At 43.7% G+C, this 27,138-nt stretch overlaps 1 protein-coding gene across 7 annotated transcripts; it reads left to right on the top strand.

The window, feature by feature from the left end:
* The first annotated feature begins 884 nt into the window (after positions 1–884).
* On the top strand, positions 885–27,138 carry trim2a (tripartite motif containing 2a). 7 transcript variants are annotated; one of them, XM_042094160.1, is made up of 12 exons: positions 885–1,114; positions 17,464–17,645; positions 18,125–18,362; positions 18,861–19,012; positions 19,174–19,354; positions 21,007–21,742; positions 22,201–22,304; positions 22,626–22,793; positions 23,116–23,284; positions 23,397–23,467; positions 23,568–23,708; positions 23,933–27,138. In XM_042094160.1, the coding sequence occupies exons 2-12, from the start codon at positions 17,509–17,511 to the stop codon at positions 24,083–24,085; spliced, it is 2,250 nt and encodes a 749-aa protein (XP_041950094.1). In that variant the 5' UTR covers positions 885–1,114; positions 17,464–17,508; the 3' UTR covers positions 24,086–27,138. The 7 variants fall into 7 exon arrangements, with proteins under 7 accessions (XP_041950094.1, XP_041950092.1, XP_041950091.1 ...); XM_042094158.1 differs by having other exon boundaries at positions 885–1,118; XM_042094157.1 differs by having other exon boundaries at positions 885–1,122.

The following is a 27,138-nucleotide window of genomic DNA, read 5'->3' as shown; positions in this document are numbered from 1 at the left end:
GTGTGTATCTGTTTATGCACATGTGTGCACATGGAATGGGTTAACATGACCCCTGGAGGCAAACATACAGAAAGAATTGGTCATCCTAGGCCCTACGGTTCTCAAGATATTCACAGAAAACTGTGTCTGCCCTACCCTCCTTTCGGGGGGTCCAGTCCAGCGGGGGGGCTACAGATCAAAATGAAAAACGATGGTTCCATGCTATCCATGTGGGGTTACATGCCCACCAAGTTTCGTGTACCCCGGTCTTTCAGTGTCCCAGGAATCCTTGTTGGTGTACGGTCACTAAATGTACACATAAATCATTTTATTGTAAGGCCCCCCATGAACGAAAGTTCACAAAACTTGGCATGCATTCAGAATGTGTCATAATGATCCTACACTTCCAATTTCGTGCAGGTTTGACTATGTTAGGTCACAGATACCTGCGATTACACGTCATTTTTACTTTTTTGTGTTTAACTAGGTGGCGCTATACATGAAATGAGTGGTTATAGAATGGGTTGACATGGCCCCTTGAGATCAACATACAAAAAAAATGGTCCCCCTAAACCCTACGGTTCTCGAGATATTCACAGAAAACTGTGTCTGCCCTACCCTCCTTTCGGGGGTCCAGTCCAGTGGGGGGCTACAGATCAAAACGAAAAACGATGGTTCCATGCTATCCATGTGGGGTTACATGCCCACCAAATTTCGTGTACCCCGGTCTTTCAGTGTCCCGGGAATACTTGACGGAAATTTGGACATGCGAAAAAGAAAAAAAAAAAAAAGAAAAAAAAAATCTAACTAAACCTATATGACCGCCGGTTCGCTGCGCGGCGGTCATAATAATTTATAACGCCGTGCGTGAAAACGGATTGGACTAATGCATGTCTATTCCACTGGGGGACTCTCGTGTAAAGCCTCCATGTGACTGCAGTAACACCGAGGTAAATAGGAAAGCATGCTATTATTCTCCTTGCACGGATGAAAGGAACAGCAACTTCTCCTAGTCCCTGCCCGGACGTCTTGGCTGCACATCTCAACGAGAAAGTATTGCGGGTAGCCTATAGCGTCTATCTGTATGTAGGACATCCACTGCTGCCCAACGCAAACGCAAGGACACAGCACAGGAGTGAGTAAGTAAGTAGCCTATGTCTCGCTAGTTGCCTAGCCGAGGACTCGTCATACAGGGCTTTTTATTATGAGTGAATGAAGGGAATGGCTGAACTGAGTAACTATTTGTTAAGTTATCTACGCTGACTCTCTGACATGCTGCTTGCTGTTGATGTGTTCACACATGCTTAGATTAATTGAGGAAATGCTGTAGCCTAATGTAACATTACATGGTAACAAAATTAACTTCTCTAAAAAGATGCTAATGAAGGGTTATTCAAAGATGATACAAGGTGCGTCAGTCAGTTAGTGGGACATGCATGCACGCATGGATCTTTTTGGCGTCCTCGTAGGCTAAACATGCATGCATGCATGCCATCCCAGGGTTGAGGATCAGACGCTCTGCTACTCTAGCCGTTTTCACCAGACTAAATGGACATTTGATAAATGTTTTCTAATGTAGATCGCATCTTGTAGCCTACAGTCAGAGCACTGAAGAATCACGTCTCTCATTTCCGCTCCTTTTAGTAGCAACTAAAAAGTTGTGCAGTCCTTGTTTTGCAATTCGGAATATTTTGACCAACTCGTGTCATTCTGCATTTGCTTGTATGTTGATAGAATAGCATTTGTTTTAACGTGTGTACACCTACCTAATTTGGATAGAGAAATCAGCCTGTTCTCTTCTATCTACTTTGTGAGTCCTTGACAGAGATGTGCAGTAGGATAGATAAAGCAGTTAAACTGAATGCTGATTCTGTTGCAGGAATGTTTATCTAAGCTGGGCATCATGGTCCATATAAACATCTGAACCCTAACTTTAGACTACCATCCAAAGCCAACCATATGAAACCATAAACATGAGCATATAGTATCTAACTTTGCATCTTTACAGCGACCAGATGTCATTACATTGACCAGACTTTACATCGATCAGATGTTATTTCTGTCATTATATTCAATAAGAAGAGTTAGTAATAGTTACCAAAGAAAAACTTTACAGGAATAGTGTGAACAGTGACTAAACAATAACACTGATGTGAGTTGTTCCAGGAACTGTTCTCTTGTCAGCTTCAGCCTGAGGACTGACATGGCTCCTCATGTCCAAAAGCATGGTGTGAGGACATCATTAAGCTCATCCTGAACTGATATGTTTTTAGAATAAGAGTTAACAACATATGTTTATAAAATTATATGTTTATAAAATTACATGCTTGCATTGAAAGGGGTGATAAAGAATTGAACAATATATTATTTGTAGATATCAAAATAGGCCCACACCTGCAGATTAGTTTGAGAAAGGGATGTTGTGAAAATATTAAGATGTTCAGTCTTGTGGAATGTGCAAATACAAGTATAAAATCTGTTGTTTGTTTTTATTATGATCTTTTTTGATTTTTCACAGTGACAGGTCATAGATGTAGCAGAATCATGTGTGCATGCATTAAATATCAGCTTGAGGAGGTTTTGCTTCGGTTCTTAGTAGCAATTTAGGTCTCTGTGTGGTGCAGCAGTGTACTATTGCATAAGACTCTCCTGTTGGATGTGAGCCCATTTTAATTGCTTGAGTAACGGCAGGCTGGGGAGAGCAGAAGTGGAAGTAGTCCTGTCCCTCTGCAGTGCTGGGTTATGTGGGATAATTGTTACTGCAGTGCAGTGTTGCTCCTGGACTGATCCAGTTATTATTTTAAGGATTCAGTGGAATGCAACGCAGGGCTGAGCTGCAACAAAGGGACTTTATGGGCCTCCCTTTGATCAGACTGTCAGGTGCAACAGAAGTGCAGTGCATCAAGCACTCTCTTCACCGGGGGCGACGTGGAGACAAAGATAACTGTAAAATGTGAGAAAGGAGGGTTCTGTTGGGAAGTTTCTGCTGACTGTCAACCATCTCGTTGTGGCAGAATTCTAGGAAAATGTAGAGGCCCATATTATTGTTTGAGATCAGCATGCAGTATAGGCTCTTTGTTGTTCGTAAGCTATTGTGCATCATTATTGATGGGGCTCGAGCTTGGCAGCACACTCGGCTCTTGCGTGACTTTATTTTCCCCAAGGGTGTAGAATATCGGAGTGTCATGACCCGATGTTTTCCTGGATCGATGGGCACGAGGCATGGGACTGGTACAGCTGGCATTACTGATGGTGGCTGTGCGATAATAAGCTGTGAACAACAAGCAGAACCAACTCTCTAGGCTGTGTCATGCAGACTACCTGTTTGTTGGCTGACCATTATCAAATGAAATGGTCTGTCAATAAACAGGTTGTATTCTCCTGCTCCACCAGTAGAGGGTGTCAAAGTGTAAGAAATACTTATCTGCCAATCAAAATGACAACTCACTCTGAGCTGCTATACAAACCGGCACTGCTGTCCTTTCACATTATTTAAAAATAGTTTAAAGATTGTTTGATGTGTATGTGCAAACATTTTTAGTGATGATGGAACATGATGGAAATGTGTTCTGTTTGAGGTTTATATGTCTTTAATATGTCTTCACAGTTATATTCATACGATTGTGTTAACAAAATGTGGTGAGGTTTAGTTTAGTATGAAATACTGAAGGCAAGTTATTTAGGCTGAGATGCATGTACTTTGCTGCCATACCCAAGCCAGTGTCAAAGATGAAATGAAAGCTAAAAGTCAGAATGCACTAGTCTAGTGCGTCTGTTTACTCAGGTCAGACTGTTAGTTTGTGTCTGCCAAGTCTAACAATAGTAACAAATATATATATATAAGTATATATACTTTTTTGATCCCGTGAGGGAAATTTGGTCTCTGCATTTAACCCAATCGGTGAATTAGTGAAACACAAACAGGACACAGTGAACACAGTGAGGTGAAGCACACACTAATCCCAGCGCAGTGAGCTGCCTGCTTCAATGGCGGCGCTCGGGGAGCAGTGAGGGGTTAGGTGCCTTGCTCAAGGGCACTTCAGCCGCGGCCCACTGGTCGGGGCTCGAACCGGCAACCCTCCGGTTACAAGTCCAGAGTGCTAACCAGTTATATATCAGGCATATGTTAGAGATCAGTATTAAACAAGCCTACCTAGGCATGCAGAAACTTACAATCACCACCCAAACTCTTATTGGCACTGCTGTAAGCTTGCCTACATGATAATTGGTGTCTTTTGGTGATAGTAAGCAAAGTCCGGCTGTGAAAAATGTTCTTTAATTTTTGCAATGCTCCTACCTGAAACACAGAACTGTTTAGTGCATCTCCTGAATGGCTTTGTTCTTGATTTTGTGTTTGCTTCTTTGGTTCGTGGTTATTGTTGTTGTTGTTGTTGTCGTCGCTGTTATGGTAGTACATCATTATGGTAGTATCCCACTCCACTCATACCTATAGCACAAGGATTCTAACACCTGACCTGTGTTGCTTAGTCTAGCATTAAGTGATGAGTTCATTTTAATTCTTATATTTTTATATTTTGCTTTCCTTGAAGTCTGGAAGACTGTATTGTCTATAGCAAGTTCACATTAGAATGAACATGGACATTAAGTTGTTGTTTCTCCTTGTTGTTTATAGCTTCATAGACTCTCATATAACATTCTGACTGAACCACAGATCCAAGGAGAAAGCGTCCCTAAGTGGCATCCTGTTTTGGTAAAACATGGCAGTGGGTGCCAAGAGTCCTTTCATTGTTCTTCCTCGGCCTTGACAACTCAATGTGAAAACAGAAGAGTCCATCACCTTGTCAGGACTCCAGTGTGCACTGGGAGCTATTTTTGATATATTTCCTCTCTCTCTCTCTCTCTCTCTCTCTCTCTCTCTCTCTCTCTCTCTCTCTCTCTCTCTCTCTCTCTCTCTCTCTATCTATCTGTGTGTTTGTGAATATGTTCACGGTTTGGTTCACATGCATCAAGAGAATACACTATGAGCATAAAAATAAATCCACAGTTTCATGGAATCGAACACATTTAGAGGTCTACTGATTGTACTGGTTTGTGTGAGACATTTGGCAGTGTATGTCAGCCTCTTTTAGGTCAGATGGTCAGATTGCCTCAGTTGTTTTCTTTGTCTTTGTTCACACGTCGTGAAATGGTATGCCAATATTGCAAGGTCTTTACTAGGCAAGGGGAGCCTTTAATATTTCACTTGCAACTTTTTCCTTATATGTGTGCCTGTTGTACTGCTTTTTGTGATGAGATGTCCAAGTTTCAACAGGCTGTATCCTGGGCGATAGCAGCCCCCCACACAGTCCGCTTTGTGTGACTCAGCGATTCCTAGTGCCTGTTGGGACAATCAGCCTGTCCATGTGTTACAGGCCCAGAGGGAGCGACTCGGAACAGTGAGCGGCAACTTATCCGGGCCCCTGCAAAAGATAAAAGATCACTCATGTTGGCTACTTGGGACAAAATTCTTAATTTTATATGAAGTGTGCCAACCTCTTGTATATGTGTCTTGTCTGTATAATATGTTGTGGCATTGGAAACTGTTTTGTTGTTTAGCCTGCTTTTCTGAGGGATGTAGGGAATTCACAATTTGGAGATGTATGGTTATAACATGTTGTCAGCCCTGAGACACTCCAATTACACATGGAGCTTTTAGGATGATTTGAAACTTGTTCAAGGTTTTAAGATATTGTCTTCATGCCATGTCTTGTCACATAGGTATGTGTTTTATGTGTATGTTTGTCCATGTCATAGGCTTGATACAATAGGTATGTGAATAGGAAATGGGATCATACAAGTTATCAGCATTAATGTTGGTGTAATATGCATATGATTTTAGACAAGGCAATTAGATGGATTACTGCTCACTGGAGAGTTAAACACTGCAAAGCTTTAGCTTCTGACCTCTTGCCCTGATCTAGGGTTAAAAGCCAGAGTTGGGCCCCGCCTACAAGCTATATGGATTTTACTGATTGGTCGCCACACTATAATGACAACACGACCCTCCCCCTCGTGTTCGAGTACTGACAGCTCGCGCAATCCGACGTTTGTGTTTGCTACGAAGCACATTAGGCTATGCAGAATGGAAACGATTGATTTTAACAGCTTGTCCTGACGGTCCTCCCTACGCTACACGCAATCCGGAAAGCTAGACAGTGCAGCCATGGAGTTCACGTAAGTGTTTACTTTTTTCGTCGGGATGGGAAAAGGGAGCATCCCCACCGTGTTTTTTTTCCACAGTTGATGTGGATGATGCCAAGACTATAGTTTTAAACTGTCAAGATCCTGATCCCCGAGAATCATCTCCAGCGAAGTAGTCCTATGCCTCAGTAGGCTAATCATCGTTCGTAGTGTGTGAACTTGTAACGAAGCTCTCAAATCAACAGGAAATCACAACAGTTTCGTTGAAGTTCTACAAAAATGCGTCAGTGTTTTCTCTCGTGCAACAAGGTTTCGGTGCTGAAACATCAATGCTTTTCAGATATAAGAATAATAATAACGGATCCCTAAGGGACAACCTAGTTGGTAACCATGCCAGCTTTTTGCGTATGAGGTTAGCTTACAACATTGGATCCTTCGGAGTGGGTAGCCTACAATTAAACGCACATCACAACAAGTTGTCCATTTAAACATGAAGTGCACATTACCATTTTGGAGGGATAAGCTGCTGATTAGTTTGTTTTCAGTAACTAACAGCCAAATACTGACATCGATGGCCTTCCTTTTTCATTTATTTGATAGCCTACATTTAGCAGTTAACAGTTTTTGTGTGTGACAGATAGGCTTCAGCAGCCATAAAATAAGCTGCGCATCCATTGCCTGATGGTTTCGGTCAGTCACCATCATCAGGCCGACATGCCACCTGTTTGCCTGACTCTTTAAGGAACCCTATAGGCTAACTCACATAATTCTGTAGCCTACAGCTTAGACCTGATTCATGTAACCTTCAATTTTACTCAGTGAATAGTAGGCTATGGTAGAAATCGCACCATTTTGCCGTCATCAGGAGAACAATTCCAGAATGATAGTTGCTGAATACATACATTTGTTCACAGACCAGACACTGTTGAATATTGTGCGCCAATTCCCTCTGGTGTTGCTTTCAATGACGTTATCTTTGTTCACAGACTACAACTGACGCCCACACAGGGAGACAGATATGGAGAGAGCAGATTGTGTGTTTCTGGGTTCAGAGAGGAAGAGGGCCTGTGTGGGGTGGGGTGAGTGTGTGTGTGGTGTGGGGTAGGGGGGGGGGGGGGGCATTATTGATTGCAGATGCATGCTATCTGAGGAGAGCCCTGACGTGAAGGCAATTCAAGATATCTTTGTCAAGCCTCCTACATACATGCTTGGCTTTGCATTCACAGTCCTCACAACACACGAGTGCAACCCATTTCCACTGACGGTGAATCACTGTTTCTTCAAATGACATTAGCAGGATGGCTTCTTTATTTGTAATGATTCTTTACATGGTCTTCATTCACAGAATACCAAACAGTATGCTTGTGAAGCATGTTGTGCTTCAGAGTGCAACAGCTCACTTATCAACATTCTGTTACTACTACACAGGAAAGAGACAAGATTGCCCTCATTTTTTCATTTGCACGTGTGGTGGAGAGCTGAGAACGTATTTTTAGTACCATGCACAATATGAGCATGTGCTACATCCTCATGTTGGGGCCTCTTCACTCGAGAGGCCTCCCTGGTCTCGTGGGGGCTGAGAGACACAGCAGAGGTCTCAGTGTCAATCGATGCAACAACAGAAGAGCCGCCCCGAGATGTAACCACTTAAAGGAGTGAGAAAGAATCACATCAGTTCACATAGCAGCAAACGTGAAACAAATCTGGAATGCTGCAGTTAACAGTACAAAGGTTTGCCAGTGTTTGCACAGCAGTACCACATCTGTACAAATGGCATGTGTTCTTAAGTTGTGGTTTAGTATTAGAGTAAAATGTACATAATAAGCCTATAAACATTTATCATACATAACTGGATAACCTGCCCTCCACCATAAACAAATGCTGCATAATGAATGTAATTAACATTTAAAGTTAATTTAGACATTTGATGTTGTGCAGGGTTTTTGTTCACCACACATTATATTGCTACAGTTTAATTATAAAAGACTTTATTGGGTCCAGACATCAACTGTTTGGTGACCACAAAAATATAACTGGCAGCTCATAAAGCCACTGAAGCTTCACTGTTGTTGGCACAGGCAAGATGTTATGAATGAAGATTTTGCGGATGACCTCTCTGTTGGTCAGTAATAGATGTACAGTAATAGTCCTCAGCAACAGTAGCTGGATGACATCTCTGTTGGTCAGTAATAGATGTAGCAGTCCTCAGCAACAGTAGCTGGATGACATCTCTGTTGGTCAGTAATAGATGTAATAGTCCTCAGCAACAGTAGGACAGCTGGGGGAAAATTAACACAGTTCCCTAAGATGAGGTCACCACCAGAACAGTCGATGCCATCGCCACTAGAGACGAGTCTTTGTGTGCCTCTCCCTCCGTTCATCTGAATGGTTAATCTGTCCTTGTGTGACAATGGCTTGACCATAGCTGTATTTGATCATGGCCTTACATAGACGTCTGTAGTCATCTTCTTTTCAGTTCATAATCACAGTTGATCATACATATACTGTATGACGGGAAGAAATGCATCTCATCCTGCATCTCATCCTACTGTTAATGTGATGCATTGGGTCTTTATATCTGGAAGGTCTTTATACAAGATTGTGGAAGCACACATGTGCTGGAGGCTACAGGGACTGGGGGGAGGGGACTCATGGGACCACAGAGCAGTCCGCCACCATAATCCTCTATCACTGAACATATAGATCTGCTGATGAGAAGTCTGTGCGTGTGTGTGAACAGAAGGCTTGCGACATGGAAAGCTTGCAGAGAACATTTTTTTTTTTCATTTGTATGCAGATCTTTAACCCCCTCTCATCCAACATCCATGTGATTGATGCTGGTAGTGCTTAGTTGGGGGAGTGTCTGCATAATGTTGAGCAGAAGCCACCCTCACTAACCTGCAGACAGACAGAAAAACCACTGGCTTGGATCATTTGATAGACAAATAACAGGCATGCATGGATGACTCAGTCTGCTTCTAATGTAAAGCAAATTGTCTGTAATGGCCCCCTGCTGTGTCCTGAATTTAAAAGTGATTTATGTAGTAGCTTTACCACTGGCCCCATCTCTACAACTATCCTGTTTGGTTGTATATCTGGATTCATTCCTATTTTAGTGTTGTGTATTTCTATAGGGTAATTATTGATATGGAAGAACAAGCACTTTATTGGTCTGTTCCCCTTTAAGTTAATTTGTTCATGTTTTTCGTCTCAGTGCAAACTGTAGACAAGGTGTTGCTTTGTCCATTTGAGCTAATGGGGATCCTTGGTAATGATGGTGATTTCAGAGCAGAGTGTGAGCCCCTGCTGTTTGGGAAAAGGGAAAGGCAGGCACATGCTTCACATGCTCCCAACTTGCACCTGTCTGGACTGGTGACACATGCACAATATAATTCATTCACTTCTGAAGGACTGCAATCAGATTCTCCCTTGGTTGCGTAATGGTAACTTGTAGCCCTGCAATGTGTTACCTTGTCATAAACATTAAGCTGTATAGTTCATGTAAGCTAAGATTTTAGATTGTTGCTATCTGGATTGTTTACGTAGTGTGACAGTTAAAATATAGTTGAATTGAAAAGTGTCCCAATCTCTCATAACAGTACTGGCCTGTCATCCTCCCCTACGTGTCACTGCAGATTTTTGCAGTGTGTGATTTTGGGTGAGTGTCAGCTCCTGGAAGAGAAATTTGAAGAGGAAATGCATGTGTCTTTGTGTGGTTCTAAATATGTGTGAGGTGAGGTCATTTGTGGTGTGTGTGTGTTTGTGCTTGTTTGTTTGTGTCTGTGTGAGTACAGGGCAGAGGCTCAGACTGTGCTCCGTAACTCTGGGCTGAGCTGTTTGCAGGCTCTGGGGCGTGTATGGTCCCTCATAAGGAGGCCATTAAGGAGGCGGTCAGGATTCCGCTTCCCCATCCAGGGCCTCTCTCTCAACCCTCGGGAGCGTCCAGCCTCCCGGCCCGAGGCCAGCACTCGGATTTCATGTGTGTGTGTGTGCAGCATCCGTCAGATGGGACACAGCTGCATGGGCACTGCAGCCATGTGACCAGACCACTGTCATGTTTGATAGCCCCTGTGTGACATTTCAGCAATGCACTGATGTCACTCATGGCACAGGGTCCCCACCCACCCCCACTCCCACTCCCCCAGACACTCACCTCTTGTTTATGTTAACAGTGGTCAGCGGTTGGCCAGCATCATCATTGTAGTTGTTGTCATCCAGTTTGTGTGACCGTGGCCAAGGCCTGGGTGAAGCAAAATAGCTGACCTCAGTGCTCTAGAATCTGCTGTAGCGCTGGAGAGTAAGCCTAGCATAGCGTTACAGGACCGTATACTAGTCACACCTATTAAGACAACTGCAGACCTATGAAGGCTACATCTGGACTTATATAGAGAGGGTGAGTACATATGTTATGTTCTGTCGTAATGCCTTGCATCATAAGTAAAAACAGATGCACAGCAATCGGAATGAGCCAGTTGCTTGGCCCAGTATACTTCATTGCGGAAGAGTGTTTCAGTGACATTCAACAGATTATTTTACACTGTCTGTTATATGAGTGTGTGTGTGTGTGTGTGTGTGTGTGTGTGTGTGAGACGTGCAAAAAAGTCAGCTTGTCAGCTTTTCTCACAGTTAAACTGCAAGGTGTGGAATTGCCCTATTTTCTGTTCTGTGTCAGAGATCTAAATCTAGCACATCTTGTCGTTTGGATATGTGCTCTTTGTGAAATAGACTGTCATTTTGGAGTCTGTTCCATTTCCTGCCATCCATCTGAATGTATGTTATTATTGAGTGCCTGTTGTTGTTGAGTGCTGTAATTGAAGTGGCTCCACCATTGTCCATGGCTCAGCTGTACACCAGTAGGCTGGAGAGCAGACTGTTTAGACTACAAAGCCTTTTTATTCTCAATCTCCCTTTCTTGCGGTCACCTTCTTACTTGAGGGCTAGATAGGGCTGCAGACAGCCCTCCTGTACTAGATAGGACTGCAGATAGCCCTCCTGTACTAGATAGGACTGCAGACAGCCCTCATGTACTTCCCTCTAACTGACTGAGCGCTGATGTAATAGTCAATCTGGCGTCTGGAGGGAGGAGAGGAGGGGAGGGGAACGGAGGAGCCTCAGGGATGGCGTCCTCACTGGAGTTCTGTCTGGATCAGTCAGCAGAGGGAGACGAGTGACCTTGGACTGGTGATAATTAGCGCATATCTCAACTGTGAGGTCATACAATGTTGTGCTTTATTCTGTTCTGTGAATGGCTGCTCCTACTGCCCCCACAGACGTGTGCAGTCCCTTTTCTCAATGTGGAAATGGCCTCCTCACAAAGCCTGGGCATGCTCAATCAGTCATCACTGTGCATGTTTTGAAAACAGTAGATTTGTCACCCAATTTGTGCCCGGGACCGAGGGGGGAAGTAATTAATGAGGACAGTGGGCCCATAATCACAAATCAATGTAATCCCAGTTGATAAACTCAGATCATTCTAAAAGTGCCCCATACATCCTCTCTATGTATGCTAAAGGGGACATTCATGTCTCTTATGACATACATTTGTTTTTCTACTCTAGGAGTCTCTCAAAAGTACCATATTTCTTATGTATGACAAAGATTATAAATCTCCATTGTTCTAGGTTATAATAGGAGGCCATTGCTTCACATTTGCAGAAGGGATGTCTCAAGGAAATGGACTGGAATATTTTCAATATGACAGACTTTGTGCTCAGCTGCCACAGGCTTTGAAATATGGAAGGCAAAACCATGTCCTGTTTCCTTGGACAGCATGAATGTGGCCACCAAGTCACTAATTGATATTCCATGCTTTTGGAACCCATGTTCTGGGGTGATTTGCATGCTTTTGGAACCCATGTTCTGGGGTGATTTGCATGCTTTTGGACCCCATGTTCTGGGGTGATTTGCCTGCTTTTGGAACCCATGTTCTGGGGTGATTTGCATGCTTGCGTGTCTTCTCATGCATTCTCTCGCAAAAAGACATTCAGCTGTGTTTGTGCAATCAGACACCTGTTCCTGTTACCATGTTACCATGTTATAGAGCTTATTGCCTCTGGCATCTGGTCAGGGTCTGGTTTAGTGAGTTTCAGCTCCAGTGTGAGCTGTCACAACAGACAAAACATCATGTCACAGACACAGTCAGCCAGATTGTTTTGGTATTGTTTGTCTGAAAATAAATTGTTGGTGCTTTAAGGGAGTATTATTATGTGGCCTGGTGGTGATTGCTGGTGGATGACTTTTCTTTTGGATAGCCATTTGTTTTGGATAGCCATTTGTTTTGCTATGACTTTTCTTTTGGATAGCCATTTGTTTTGGATAGACATTTCTTTTGTTTCTCAGTGTTTTACTCTCTCGGTTCTTTTGTTGCAGTATGGTCATAATAATCATGGTAGAAGGCAAATCTCAATGGAGTGGCACTTACATACTGATGTGCTTCACCCTCTGTTGTAATGACTGTAATGGGTTATTGGAGGTCTGTCTAGAGCTAATGCTCTAGGTGCAGGAGACTTATTGATCCAGACAAGATTGTTGAGTAGAAAGAGGGCTGTGGATGATTCAAAAGGCAGAAGAGTAGAGAGGGATGCATTACGTGTGTCTCACTGTGCTGCTATGCTTAGTTGCCATTCTCTAGTTGTTTTGCTCCCTCTGCTCTTCACAGTTTTAGTTCCTAGGTTGTGTACTCATAGTTTGGCTTTGTGTTCAGAAGTGGGGGCTCTGTGTGTGTGTGTGTGTGACTGTGTGTGTGTGCATGTGTGTTTCCCTGGCAGCAGTGCAGTGAGTCAGCAAGACGCTGCTTGCTGACAGCCACTGGTCCCCCTCCCTCTATTTCCCTGTGTCTCCTGCATCTTTTCCCTGTCTAATCCTTCTCTCTCTCATCCCACTGGCTGGCCCCTAATCTACGTAAGCTGATGCCCGCCCTCTCGCTCCAAATCTCAGCGCTTTGCCACCGCTGCTGCTGCTGCTGCATCTCAGTCCCAGAATGCACTGCAGGTATGCTGTAATGAGCATTGACAGGGAGGGAGGGGGGGGAGAGAGAGAGAGAGGAGAGAGAGAGAGGAGAGAGAGGAGAGAAAGAGAGGAGAGAAGGAGAGAGAGAGAGAGAGAGAGAGAGAGACTCTGGGGAGGTAGGAAGGGGGGGGGGGGGGGGCTTGTTGAGCTTCATTTGGCAGGGAACCCAGACACACATGACTCTGCTCCTGCTCCGTCATTAAATCCCCCTCTCCTTTCTCTACCTGACGTGTGCGCTCCTCCGCTCTCTGGCGTAGCCGCGTGTGAATCAGCTGCTGCCTTTACCATGACCCGTGCTGGCCCTTCTCCTGCCGAGCGAATGTGGGCTGCTGTGTTCCGAGGATGACCGGGAGCTGGTAGGGCTCTGTTGAATGCCTGTGCACCGCAGGGGCCACAACCTCTACTCGGTGCGTTGCGTCCATGTTATTGCTGTTATGTTTCCTGAGCTGACGTCAGTTTGGTTGTGGAAGATTATTTTTGAAAATATTGCACGAGTGACGAGTTACAATGCTGTTTGCTGATATCGTATCTGCATTTGTATTGCATACTGTGACTTATACAAGTATTTAGATGACTCATGTTGGTATTGTATGCATTTAATTTATTGGCCTCGGACTGATGGTCTGTGTGTCTAACGATTCAATAGGTTATGTAATTATGGTTCTGAGTCTTCTGTGACGACATTTTTATTTGAGAATGAAGATGGAGTTTTTTTTTAGGATCCCCTAGCTGTCTTACGTAAATATTATGTAATCAATTCTGTCTACGTCTGAATGAGAAATATGGTGGTGGCAGAGTAACATCCCACTCATCCAGGGCAGGGTGGAGTTCATCTCATCTGCTCATCCTTGACAAGCTGTTTATAACATATGCTGTTCCTCACAAGTGATACAGGAAGACCTGTTCACCTTTTCTATTTTTATTTTCTTACTTATTATTTCAAGCAATTATGTTTTTTTTTTTGTTGGAATCTCTTTTTTCTCCTTTTCATTTTCTTCTGTAGTTTGTTTATGTTTTCTGTAAATGTGGTTGCACGTCTTTGCTCTGGTCCTTGGATGTACTGCTGTAGCTGTCTTATCCCAGGAAATGAAAACATGCCAGGGCTTTACATATGATCCTCTTGTCACTGAAGGCATTTCAATATTCAATCTGTCAGTGAGTCCAACTAAGCCACCTGCAATGCACACAACCACCTGTTGAGGCACTACTGTACACCTCAACTTATGTAATGATTTGGTCAGTGCCACTACTGTCATGAGGCACAGTAACTTTTTTATGTACCTTATATATATGTCCCTATTCATGTTTTCTAAGTGACCAGCAACTATTAACACATGTTTTGTTTAAGGTAGATAAAAGTTATAGTTATAAAAATGCATTTATCATAAATAAATTGTTCAGATGATGCATTAGGTGTAAAAAAAAAGATTGTGTTTCTGTGAAATCTAACTAGTCTGGGATACTTACAGTAAGTAGAGAGAGCAGCCACAGGGTCAAGGGTCTTGTCACGTGGCTCTGTAGGTCCAGAGGTCACACGATGACTGAACCCTCTGTTGCTATGGCAACGGCACCTTCTCTCGTTGAGAGATCTTTCAGAACATCGCTCCAGCCCCTGGGGATTCTCCCTCAGCGCTGTCTGTGTTCTTTATCTGGGCCTCGCCCTGACCTGAGCAGGCCAGGTGACACACATCGATGTGCTGCAGATGCCAAATGTCCTCCCTCTCTCTCTCTCTCTCTCTCTCTCTCTCTCACACGGCAGAGTTCTGAAAATGCAACTGATTCCTGAAAATGCAACTGCAGTGGGGAAGATGTGCAAAGAAAGCGCTGAGCTCTTTCTGCACATGATTACTGTTGCGTCTCTCCATCTTTTAGTGTTTCATGTTGTGTGGAATGAGAAGTAGGGGCTCAGGATGAGGGAGCAGGGGTGATGGATGAGTAGCACAGCACAAAGGTGAATGTTCAAGACACTGCAGGACTGTCTAACGTCTTGTCCAAGTGTTAGTCAATAGAAGGCTCACCAATGATTGATTATGATACCGACCTTATTACATAGAGAAATGTTATACTTGTCTCATCTTACTTAAATAGTATTCCTATTTAAATAAATAGCTGGGCCACAATCTTACATTCATTCATAGCAGTTCTATGGATAAAGTGCATGCTAGTGTGGTAACCAGGACTTGGGCTACTAGTACCTGGATGTGCAGGTTCCAAGTAGGACATGTATGTATGCATTGAATTATTCATTATGTTGAAGTTGCTTAGAATAGAACACTATGCTGTGGTTGCCCTCATATCACCGAATGTCTTCCAATACTTGCTCAGGTTTTTGATGCATTTGTAGAGCACTGAGCAGGGCCAGTTGAAGTGTCTTGAATGTGATGTTTTTTGGTAACATTATGCACATTGTGTATATCATGGGATGCTGTTTATTCCATCAAATATTTATCACTGAAAGTGCTGTTTCAGAATCCTCTGGGACGCCAGCTAAAAGCTTGGGAAGAAAACAAGAATGCTATGGTGGTTTATGAAATGATATTGTTTGGTTTGGTGGATGTAACCCTTCTCTGAGAAGAAAAACCCACTGCTCTGAAATGAACTGAGAAATACCCAGGGCACAGGGAGGGGTATAATGTAATCACTTGGCTAGGCAGGTTTGTTTCACATCTTTGAGTTAAGATTTTGACTTTGTCCATGTAGACAAATCTTAATTTAATTCAAACTGCCAGTGTTCTTTATTAATATGAATGGAAGCTCTTGAGTAAAGTACATTGGGAATAGAGAACCTACCTTACACACACAACCAGCTGAAAGCGGCTTTTTAGATTCATTTAACTACACACCAGCCAGACATAAATATAAAAGTGCTCAGAACAGCCAGCTGGAGGGAGCTGAAGGGCACTGTTCTGTCCAAAATGAGAAATGGGGCAGATTAGTCCCCATGCAGCAAATGTGCTTATGGAGTCACAGGAGTCCTAGACAGTTCCATTTAGGACAAGACTAATTTCATCATTATATTTAACTGTCTTGCTAATCTACATGGTTAATGTGTCTTGCATTGGTACATTGCTTCTGCCGTCAGCTATCTGAAATTTCTATAAACATCTCACTTGTCGTAAGCTGAAGTTGCGAAGTTGGATCAAAATGCATGAACAAGTTAGAGTGAGTTGCTTCCCACTGATAGATAGATGGATAGATAGATAGAAACTTCCCAAAGGGAAAGTCAAATTTACAGTTGCTTAGTACTACAATGGTGCAGATATAACAGTAGGAAAGTACACCAGAAGATAAATAAGTTAAAAAATATATACAAATCTATGAAAAGAATAAATATAAAGTGTAGGATAGTGATCATAAGCTCTAGCTTCTCAGACACTTGCCGTTGTCTCAGCTGTGCTGTGGCGTGAAACACTTGATCTTTTGGGGGCACAGACAGGCCTCTTAAAAAAGATCTGAAAACATACCTGTACAGGAAAACTTTTAGTTAACTCATCTTATCCTGTAGAATACTTTTTCAGATTATTCTACATCTGCTGCCATTGGAGGGCGCAGCCAGCCAGAAGCAGATGGGCTCCCCCTATTAAGTCAGGTTCTGCTCAAGGTTTCTTCCTGGAATATGGGAGTTTTTCCTTGCCACAGTTGCCATATGGCGTGCTTGTGGGGGGTAAAGGGTTAAGGCTGCCAGTCTTATGACATGTTTTTTTCTATATTTTTGATATGTTGCTGAGTGGATCATAAACGGCCCCAGCAATGAAGAAAAGTGATTGATAATGACTGACTGACTATTATTGTGTTACATGCTTCAAATGTAAAGCACTTTGAGCTGCATTCTGTGTATGAATGGTGCTATACAAATAAAGCTTATTATTATTATTATTATTATTATTATTATTATTATTATTATTATTATTCCTGACAATATAACAGCATGCAGCCTTTTCTCCCCCATTTTGGTAGCACTCAATGGACATGACCGCTCTGGTATTTTCTGGACCCAATTACTGGAAGGCACTTTTGTGTGCTGGTGCAATGACCTGAGTCTGACCTCTCCAAACTCCTTGTTTTCTCCCCTCTTTCTCTGCGCCTGACCACTGTGTTTCCCTAAAAGACCGCGGAGTGAAAGAGGGCATTCCAGAGAGCTTGGCCATACCTGTGAAAAGCCTCAATACAATAGCAGCTCACTGAACATTTGAATTAGTCTTAAATAGCATGTAAGATAAGTATTCAGAACTCCAGCCGTCTGTTACAGACTTATGTTTTGAAGCAGTTATATTTTGATCCGATAATGACGTGTTTATATTGTGTGTTGACCATGCTGTGCTGTGCTGTGTGCAGGGTGTGGGCAGAGAGACTGCTGGACTCCAGTGCCAGGGCTTTAGGATGGCCAGTGAAGGTGCTGCTACCCTCCCCAGCCCTGTGGTGCGTCAGATTGACAAGCAGTTCCTGATTTGCAGCATATGCCTCGATCGCTACGACAACCCCAAAGTCCTCCCCTGTCTCCACACCTTCTGTGAAAGGTACTCCACCCATCTTGCTCTCCTCAGTCAACTGGATGTACATCCAGCTGCAACTGCAGACTTGTATCCCTCGGACTCGTTTTCCATTCTTTTATGGGATAAAATATCTCTGTTGAAAATATGGAATGTAAGGCTTTTAATGACAAGAAAGCAAAACTCACCTGATTTTAGTGAATGTATAGATTTATTGAATATACATAGTTCATCATGAGGTCAGGAGAGAATTTGATTAAATATGAGTGATCATTGAACATAAATGAACATAAATGGTCTGCTTTTCCATTTACTGTACTGAGTCCAGATGTTGATTGCAACTTCCAGAGGTGATTGCAACTTCCACAAAAAATATTTGTCACTGTGCTCAACATTGTTGTTATAGTAATTTTGGAAGCATAACTTTGTTCAAGTTCTGATCTTGATTCCCCTGTAACCAAAAATGGTGCCCCTCACCCCTCCTCTGCCATGTGCTCTGCCCTCAGGTGTCTGCAGAACTACATCCCGGCTCACAGTCTCACACTGTCGTGTCCTGTGTGCCGGCAGACGTCCATCCTGCCAGAGAAGGGTGTGTCCGCGCTGCAGAGCAACTTCTTCATCACCAACCTGATGGACGTCCTGCAGCGCAGCCCCGACAGCAGCAGTGACGAGAGCAGCACCCTCGACAACATCAGTGCTGTGGCCACCGGACAGCCCCTCTCCTGCCCCAACCATGCAGGCAACGTAAGACTGACACCCCCCCCCCCCCCCCCCCCCCCCCCGTCCCTGACCAACTGATTAGTGCTTTGCTTTTTCACAAACTCAATCTGTCATAGGTCCTATGCTCAGTGCGTTGTAAAGATTACAGGCTGGCCAAGCAACAATTTAATTTTTTCCATCAGATTCTTTCTATGCTGCTTTTCTTTCCTTTTTTCCACATCAATGATCTGGGGAAAAACACCTTTAGGATTGGTTACAATTCCTTGAAATCATTTCAGGGTTATTCATTACCTCAATGTCCAGGATGTCGGTCACATACAAATCTTGAAAAGGGTGGAAGTGTCTGACCTAACTTCTCTAATAGAAGTAGCAGAACGTGAAAATGCACATTTGCTGCTCAGCAGTTTGTGCTGTGTAGAGCAATAAAATGGTTAAACATGTTACTGACAACACAAATGACAAACGGATAATTACCTTGTCCAACTTGTTTGAAGTTGCTTGTTGTCTGTTTGTGGTTGCCAGGTGATGGAGTTCTATTGTCCTCCGTGCGAGACGGCCATGTGCGAGGAGTGCACGAGCGGCGAGCACGCTGAGCACCCCACCGTCCCACTCAAGGACGTGCTGGAGCAGCACAAGGCCTCGCTGCAGGACCAGCTGGACGCTGTCAAGAGCAGGTGAGCCTCAGGGTCACGCACGCGTCGCACGACTGCAGGGTGGAGAAAGTCTCGAGTGACCGAATGTACTGAGGCCTGACTGTTGGCTCTCCTTCCTCTCACTGGTCCCCCTCTCTCTCTCTCCCTCCCTCTCTGTGCATCCCCCTCTCTCCTGTCTGCAGGCTCCCTGAGATCGACACGGCCCTGCAGGTTCTCTCAGACATCCTGCAGAAGCTGACCCACCAGAAGGCCTCTATAGAGGAGGACATCCACGCAACGTTTGACGAGCTGCAGAAAACGCTCAACGTGCGCAAGAGCGTGCTTCTCATGGAGCTGGAGGTCAACTATGGGCTCAAACAGAAGGTCAGTGGTAGCTGAATGTTGTATGCAGTGTCAAAGTTATTTTTGGGTTTAGTCAGTAGCTATCCAGCATGGCATTCTTCTACTGTTATGCTCACAGGTCTGTTCCAAGCATATGAATTTGTGCTCCCTTGAGGAATGTCACTACCAGCTGTGATCTCATAGCCTTGTTAGTTATTGATCAATCATGGCAGTTCTGAAAATTGGTTTACATCAGCTAAATGATCTTCAGCACTTAGCTCTCCTCTGAAATGGTATTCACATGTCTCTTTTTGAGTGAGAGAACACACTGACATGTATTTTTGGGCACTGATGCAAAGTGACAAAAGTGTTGAAGGAGCAAGAAGAGAAGGAGTTTGAAAGAAATTCTATAACAAACCTTTCCATTTCCATGGCACATACCATATGATGTAGTGTTTGTGGTCAGCATCTTTGAGTGACCCTAATCCACACGGGTCTGAAATAATGAATACCCTTATATTTCTTTTTGAAAAATCACAGTAAATCTTGAATGTTGTACACATTTCATATCACATTCATCTTGACAGTGTCTCCCCTGCAATCACCTGTGGCTTCTCAGACTGTCATTTACAGTCACGGATTATCTACAAACTCATATTTATCCGAGCCACACCACCATTTTGGCTCCCTGTGTGTCTGTGGCGCAGCTGTTCTGGTAAACAATCAATGTGAAAGTGAATCTGGGAGCTGAGGCCAGCGTGACGTAAGGTGCCAGCCCAGCCACTCACTGTCCCAGTGCGGAGTCCTGGCAGCCTGCTCCCAGTCACATGGTGATGAATCACCCGGGAGAGGGTGTGGTGTGCCTGCCAGCCAGCGAGGGCTTTTATGGTCCTCTTATCTGCACACTTTATATGGCGAGTAAACAGTGACGTGTGTTTGTCTGTGCATGTGCCTGTGCGTGCCTCTGTGAGTGCCTCTGCTGTGCTGCTTTTCAGTCCAGTAACCAGAGCTAGGCTAGCAGGGTCAGGTAGCACTCTATATGGCGTCAGTGGAGGACGAGGATGAAGCCAAACAAATTGAGGTGAGTGGTCAGACGTATGGCATTGGAAATGGTTGTCATGGGAAACGGCGAGTTGCTGAGCTACTTTGTTGATCTGACACCGATTAGAGAAATCTATTTAAGAGTATGAATGTGTAATTGTTTTCAGAGTTTAGGCTTCTGTGACCTGTAGTTGGTAAGCATTCACCCAAATTCATGGCAAAAGTGTCCCAAAATGCATAGCCAAACTGTTGTCTACTATGGAAAGAAACAGCAGTGGGTCAAAGTACAGGGTCCCAGAGCTGTAAATATTTCCCCCAGTGCCCCACTGCTGAAGAGAAAGCATGGTTGTGAATTTACTTTTGCTTTTGTTTTTTTTGCATGTTACAGACTTTTATATTCTCACATTCTTTGGTGAAGAATCTGTCCTTGTTTTTGTGGATTTATGAAATGTTGTGTGTCCTGATTGCTTTTCTTAACTCTTCTCTGTTTTAGTAACACCATTAATCTCATCTCAACATCATTTTGAACATCAGTCTGCTGAAGTTTGTTCCGGTGTCCTACCTGCTGTATATATCCTGTAATGCCGTTTAACAGAGTGATAAGTGTGTGTGTTTTGTGTTTGTGTGTGTGTTGTGTTGTGTTGTGGCTGCAGGTACTGCAGGCCCAGCTGGACTCGCTGTTGTCGGGGCAGGAGGGCATCAGCAGCAGCTGCAGCTTCACGGAGCAGGCGCTGAGCCACGGCTCCGAGGCCGAGGTGCTGCTCGTCAAGAAGCAGATGAGCGAGCGCCTGCGCGAGCTGGCCAATCAGGAGCTCCCGCTGCAGCCCGAGGAGAACAACCAGCTGGACTTCCTGGTGGAGACGGAGGGCCTGAAAAAGTCCATCCACAACCTGGGCGCCATCGTCACCACCAACGCTGTCGCTGCGGAAACGGTTGCCACTGGCGACGGTCTGCGGCAGTGTGTGGTTGGGCGCCCCTCCTCCGTCACCGTGACAACCAAGGACAAGGATGGGGAGTTGTGCCAGATGGGCAGCGCGTGCCTGGCGGCGGAGTTGGCGTCTCCGGACGGGGGGCTGGCTGACAGTGGCGAGGTGCTGGACCACAAGAACGGCACCTACGAGTTCCTGTACACGGCGCCGCGTGAAGGCCGCTACACGCTCTCGCTGCGCCTCTACGACCAGCACATCAAGGGCAGCCCCTTCACCATCCGGGCAACCAAGTCCACCGACCTCCTGCTCAACGCCAACGCGGTGGACGGCACTAAGAAGCGCCTGAAGTCGCCGGGCAGCGGGCATGTGAAGCAGCGTGCCATCAAACGGCCCGCCAGCATGTACAGCACGGGCAAGAGGAAAGAGAACCCCATCGAGGATGACCTTATGTTCCGCATCGGTGAGGCCAGCTTCCCCTGTCATGGTTACTTTTGCATTATGGTTTTCACTATAGTGTGTGGAGTCATTATTGTTGCCTGTATTTTCTGTGTGTTTGTGTGTGTGTGTGCGGATGAGGCCAGCGTGTGTGTGCACACGTCCTATTTTGTCCTTGTTTGTTTTTGGGGCTTCAAACGCTTTTAGCATTGACTGAAAGAAGGGATTCAGTCAGTCACCACTGCATAATTGGAAAAGGCAGGAGAATTGTCTTAAGTTAATCATCTTAAGTATTTGGTTTAGAGAAATGCCACTTCTCAAGAATTTGTCAGGTTTCTTAAAGAGATTCAATACAGTCCTTCCCAATAATGATATATATATTTTTTAACAACCCCCTTGTGAGTCACAGATGTTAAGAACTCACTCTGTTAGTGTCAGTGAAATATTTCTCTGTGATTTGGAATTTATATGTGTGTTTTCCAGGTACAAAGGGAAGAAATAAAGGTGAATTTACCAACCTGCAGGGAGTTGCAGCATCTTCACTGGGCAAAGTCTTAATTGCAGACAGCAACAATCAGTGTGTTCAGGTACAAATATATAGTAATATTTGACAAATGTGACCTTTAAATGGGAAGTCCTCGGAGATTGTGCGATTATAGTAATTGAATAGAGTAGGCCTTTGCCAATGGGCATTCACAGCTGATGCACCGTGACTCGGCACAAATAGTCTGAATTTCCAGCCCTCAGTAGGTTACCATGGGAACCAAATTTTACAGCAGGAATTCAATTTCCATGCAGAGGGCTGAGTAGATTAGGCTCAATTTGTGTCCTTGGTATGCTGTAACTATATTGTAAATGTCTTGTACCCCATAAGAGGCTATGTGATAAGGCTTGTGGTTTTCTATCAGATATTTTCAAATGATGGACTGTTTAAAAGCCGTTTTGGAGTACGAGGACGGTCACCGGGGCAACTACAGCGACCCACAGGTGTTGCAGTTCACCCAAATGGTGACATCATCATTGCTGACTATGACAACAAGTGGGTCAGCATCTTTTCAAGTGAGGGGAAATTCAAGGTAGGTTTGTCAAGCTCATTATACGTCCAAATAAAATACAGTGGGTTAGATCTTCCAACATGAAAAAACAGAGAAATGCCAACATCTTAAATACTTATCAAAGCCCTCATTTATGGGGTGTTCATGTCATTACGGTATACAAACCGTAGTAAATGTTGTGTGTCATAATCAACGACAGCCTAAGCAACAGTAATCCCCACATACCATAAAATATACTGCTCAATTATCCCCTGGTGTTTAGTAGGCCTTTGTATTGGTTTATAATGAAACATCAATGGTAGAAGTTATGTCATCTGCCTTAATTCTTCATCTGTTTCTTCAGGCAAAAATTGGCTCTGGGAAGCTGATGGGACCAAAGGGTGTGTCCGTAGACCGCAACGGCCACATCATCGTCGTGGACAACAAGGCCTGCTGTGTTTTCATCTTCCAGACCAACGGCAAACTGGTCACCAAGTTTGGAAGCCGTGGCAATGGAGACAAACAGTTTGCAGGTACAGTATAGTCTGAATACATGTTTGGCTGTCTCTTTCTGGTCAAGAATCCAATGAGTTATGGAAAAGCATCTCATTTGAACTGAATAGTGAAGGCCATTCTCTCCTCTAGGCCCACATTTTGCTGCAGTGAATCAGAACAATGAAATAATTGTGACTGACTTCCACAACCATTCTGTGAAGGTAAGCTATAGAAATACCAGCACACTTTACTCAGACCCACAATCATGCCGGTGTAACCATAACAGGGTGTCCCGAATTTCATCATTCCTTATATTTGCAGGTATTTAATCCAGAGGGAGAGTTTCTACTGAAGTTTGGGTCCAATGGTGAAGGAAATGGACAGTTTAATGCCCCTACAGGGGTGGCAGTAGACATCAATGGCAATATCATAGTGGCAGACTGGGGCAATAGCCGGATACAGGTGAGGGTCACTCATCTCAAATGAATTGATTTAGATGGCGAATGCACATGCGTAGCCACATTGGAGCCAGCGGGACCGTTGCCTTCGAGCATAGGAGAATGTAGTGGATATATATATGCCTGTAATATTCATATTTTGATAGACATTATTCACAATCCACTCGGTGCCCTTTTTTTTTTTATCCGATTTCCTCTGTCTGGTACTAACGGGTCTCTCTGATGCAGGTGTTTGATGGCAGTGGCTCCTTCCTGTCCTACATCAACACATCGGCGGACCCTCTGTATGGCCCTCAGGGTCTGGCCCTCACCTCTGATGGCCATGTTGTGGTGGCGGACTCTGGGAACCATTGTTTCAAAGTGTACCGCTACCTGCAGTGACTCATGCCTTTCAGCCCTCCATCTCCCACCCACCACCACCACCTTTCCTGTCTATTTGCACTCTGCCAGTAGGACGCCTACGCCGATTCCTCTGCACTCATCTTCCCCCATTTCACCAGGACCCCTGAGGTACCATCTCAGTAGTGTAGGAAGTGCCCTGAGAGAGGTGCCTGGCCTGATGCAGACTGAATGGAAACGTGTGAATGAATTAGACCCTCAAAATATCTGCTACATGCACTAGTGTGGACTCTACAAGGAAAGAGCAGAGCGTTCAACACAGTCTGTCTCCATCTACTGAGCTTTGTAGGCACACTACTGTATGACATTCCCTAGTTATTTTTAGGAGAGAAAATCACTAATAACATCACTTGCTAAGTCTTTAGCCATTCTTGTGTTACAGACCTCCTTCCTTCGATCACCAATGATATCTTCAATCATTTTATTTCTTTACCCCAGACAACAAGGGTGATTGGAAAATTATTTCTCAATTTTGATGCTGCACAAAAGTGATAATAAATGAAAAATGACAAAAAGATCATTCAGTAGTGCACACCTAAAATAGGCAGTGAATTTTCTTTTACAATGAGTTCATATTATGTTAACTTGGAGGCTTCCATCTACAAAAATCACATGTAGTTCAATTATTGTTAAATACTAGTAATGTTGAATTGACAGTGATAGTCACAAGTTAAATATTTTATGTAAGTAAATGTAAATATATTGTCTTTGGTGGCAGAAGAAATATCTGGAAAGTTCTGGAAACCAAAACAGAAGATCTAATGTGGGCCATTTGCAATCCTGTTTAGTTTTTGTCCATTTCATTATGTTTCACTGCATGCCATTTGTATGGGTGGAGTCTTTCACCATCAAGTTTCTTTTTTTCCAATGCCTGGTTAAGACTGGAAGACACTGGCCCCACCTCAGATAGATCATTTCAGGGGAAGTACAGCATGTTTAAGATGCAAGTGTTGTATTTTGTGGAGCGACTGAACTAGCCACACATCTGCATGGGGTAAACACCGTTCACATAGGTTGGAGACGTTTGGTGGGTCTCAGTTGTTAAAATTTACAGTAGTGTGCACTGTGATTTAGTTCACATGGAAAAGGGATTGCTATAAGTTTAATATTTCTGTTGCAGGAGAAGGTTGATGTGTGACTGAGCATGTGTGATTGAGTGGTTGTGCACATAACACCATTTGAAATGCAACTGCACTATGCAGCCAGCAAGTGAAGCACTTAATGTAGCTCTTTGTAAGATGCAATGAGCACAAGCTTTCTTTGAGGGGAGCAAGGTTTTTGTGAAGAAGCTGTATAATATGTATAATGTTTGTGATAGAATTTGATTTAAACAAGCAATAGTGGTTTCTTTCGTTACTTTATGTGACATAAACAATGAGCTATGAAAAGTATCATGGCTGACAGATTAAAACTGTATTCATTTATTCTTCTGTGGGACTTAAAAAAGGGACACGCTATCACTTCTACTTTTTAAACTGGTATCAGACATGCACTCACCAGCCACTTTATTAGGGTACACCTTTTAAACTGTCCATTAGCACAAATTGTCACCCAATGTATCTCCAGGGTTTACAGAGAATGGTTAGAAGGTCAGAGGAGAACAGCCAGACTGGTTCAAGCTAATACAAAGCCAACAGTAACTCGAATAACCACTCGTTACTACCAAGGTATGCAGAAGAGTATCTCTGAATGCACAACACAAAGAACCTTAAAGCAGATGGGCTACAGCATCAGGACCACGTGCCACACCTGACACCTGCTCAGAACATGAAACTGAGGTTACAGCCTGTGCAGGCTCACCAAAATTGGATAATTGAAGATTTAAAAAATGTTGCCTGGTCTCATGAGTCTTGATTTCTGCTGCAACATTCGGATGGTAGGGTCAGAATTTGGCGTAAACTACATGAACACATGGATCCATCCTGCCTGGTATCAATGGTTCAAGCTGGTGGGGGTAGTGTAATGGTGTGGGGGATAGTGTCTTGGCACATTTTGGGCCCTTTACCAGTTGAGCATAGTTTAAATGCCATGGCCTACCTGAGTATTGTTGCCAACCATGTCCATCCCTTTATGACCACCGTGTATCTTCTGATGGATACTTCCAGCATGATAATGGCCCATGTCAAAGCTCAAGTCATCTCACACTGTTCTTAATGAGCTCTCTAGAGTCGGGTGACTTCCACAGCACCGTTAAGATGTGGTGGAACGGGATTCTCATTAGCCGACAAACGTGCAATGTCAATATGGACCACAATCTCTGAGGAATGTTTCTAGCACCTTGCTGAATTTATGCTACCAATAATGAAGGCAGTTCTAAAGGCAAACAACCTGGTACTGGCAAGGTGTACATAATAAAGTGGTTAGTGAGTGTATTAAGATCATTTAACAGGGTGTAACTGTAGGAAAACATTTTATGTACATTCAGTCTGATTAATTAGGATAAATGAATGTTTCCTATCACAGGAAGTAATGTGAAAACATTTTGAATGCATACATTGCATGTGTATATTGGTTTTCTGCACAGTAGGATTTTATTTTCTTGTAAAAATTATTTATCTCATATGTACATACAGTGACTATGATGCCAAATGAAAAAGTGCCCACAGAGATGTTGATTATTGCTTTCCCAGTGTTCAGGTCTCAAGTGTGTGTGTTTCATGGAGCTTTTTTTTTTATTAAGTCTGTGTGATTTGATGCTATTTGTTTTATTTTTAAGACTTTTTCAAACAACTGTTTGTCACCTATGGTAGAATCGACTTGAATGTTGCACACCTATCCTCACACTTTAAAACACAGCCTTATAATAACAGGCCTATACATTTTTCACACATTCCAACTTGAGAGTAGTTCTTACTGACACACACGGCACCACTGGAAACACCAGTTGTGTTAAAGGTCCTTGCAGGTCACTCGTAGGCTGTAGGTCATAGTCCCCTCTGGCCATATTGTGCTTGCAGTGTATGTTCACAACTACCTTACAGTCTGACCCATAATTGCTTTGTCTCCTCTCACAAATAAATAATGCAGTCTTTAAA

This window comes from Alosa sapidissima, chromosome 1, assembly GCF_018492685.1.
Source record: "Alosa sapidissima isolate fAloSap1 chromosome 1, fAloSap1.pri, whole genome shotgun sequence".
Taxonomy (NCBI): Eukaryota; Metazoa; Chordata; class Actinopteri; order Clupeiformes; family Clupeidae; genus Alosa; species Alosa sapidissima.
Note: the sequence above shows the minus strand (reverse complement) of the source record. Positions and strands in the feature narration are given on the sequence as shown.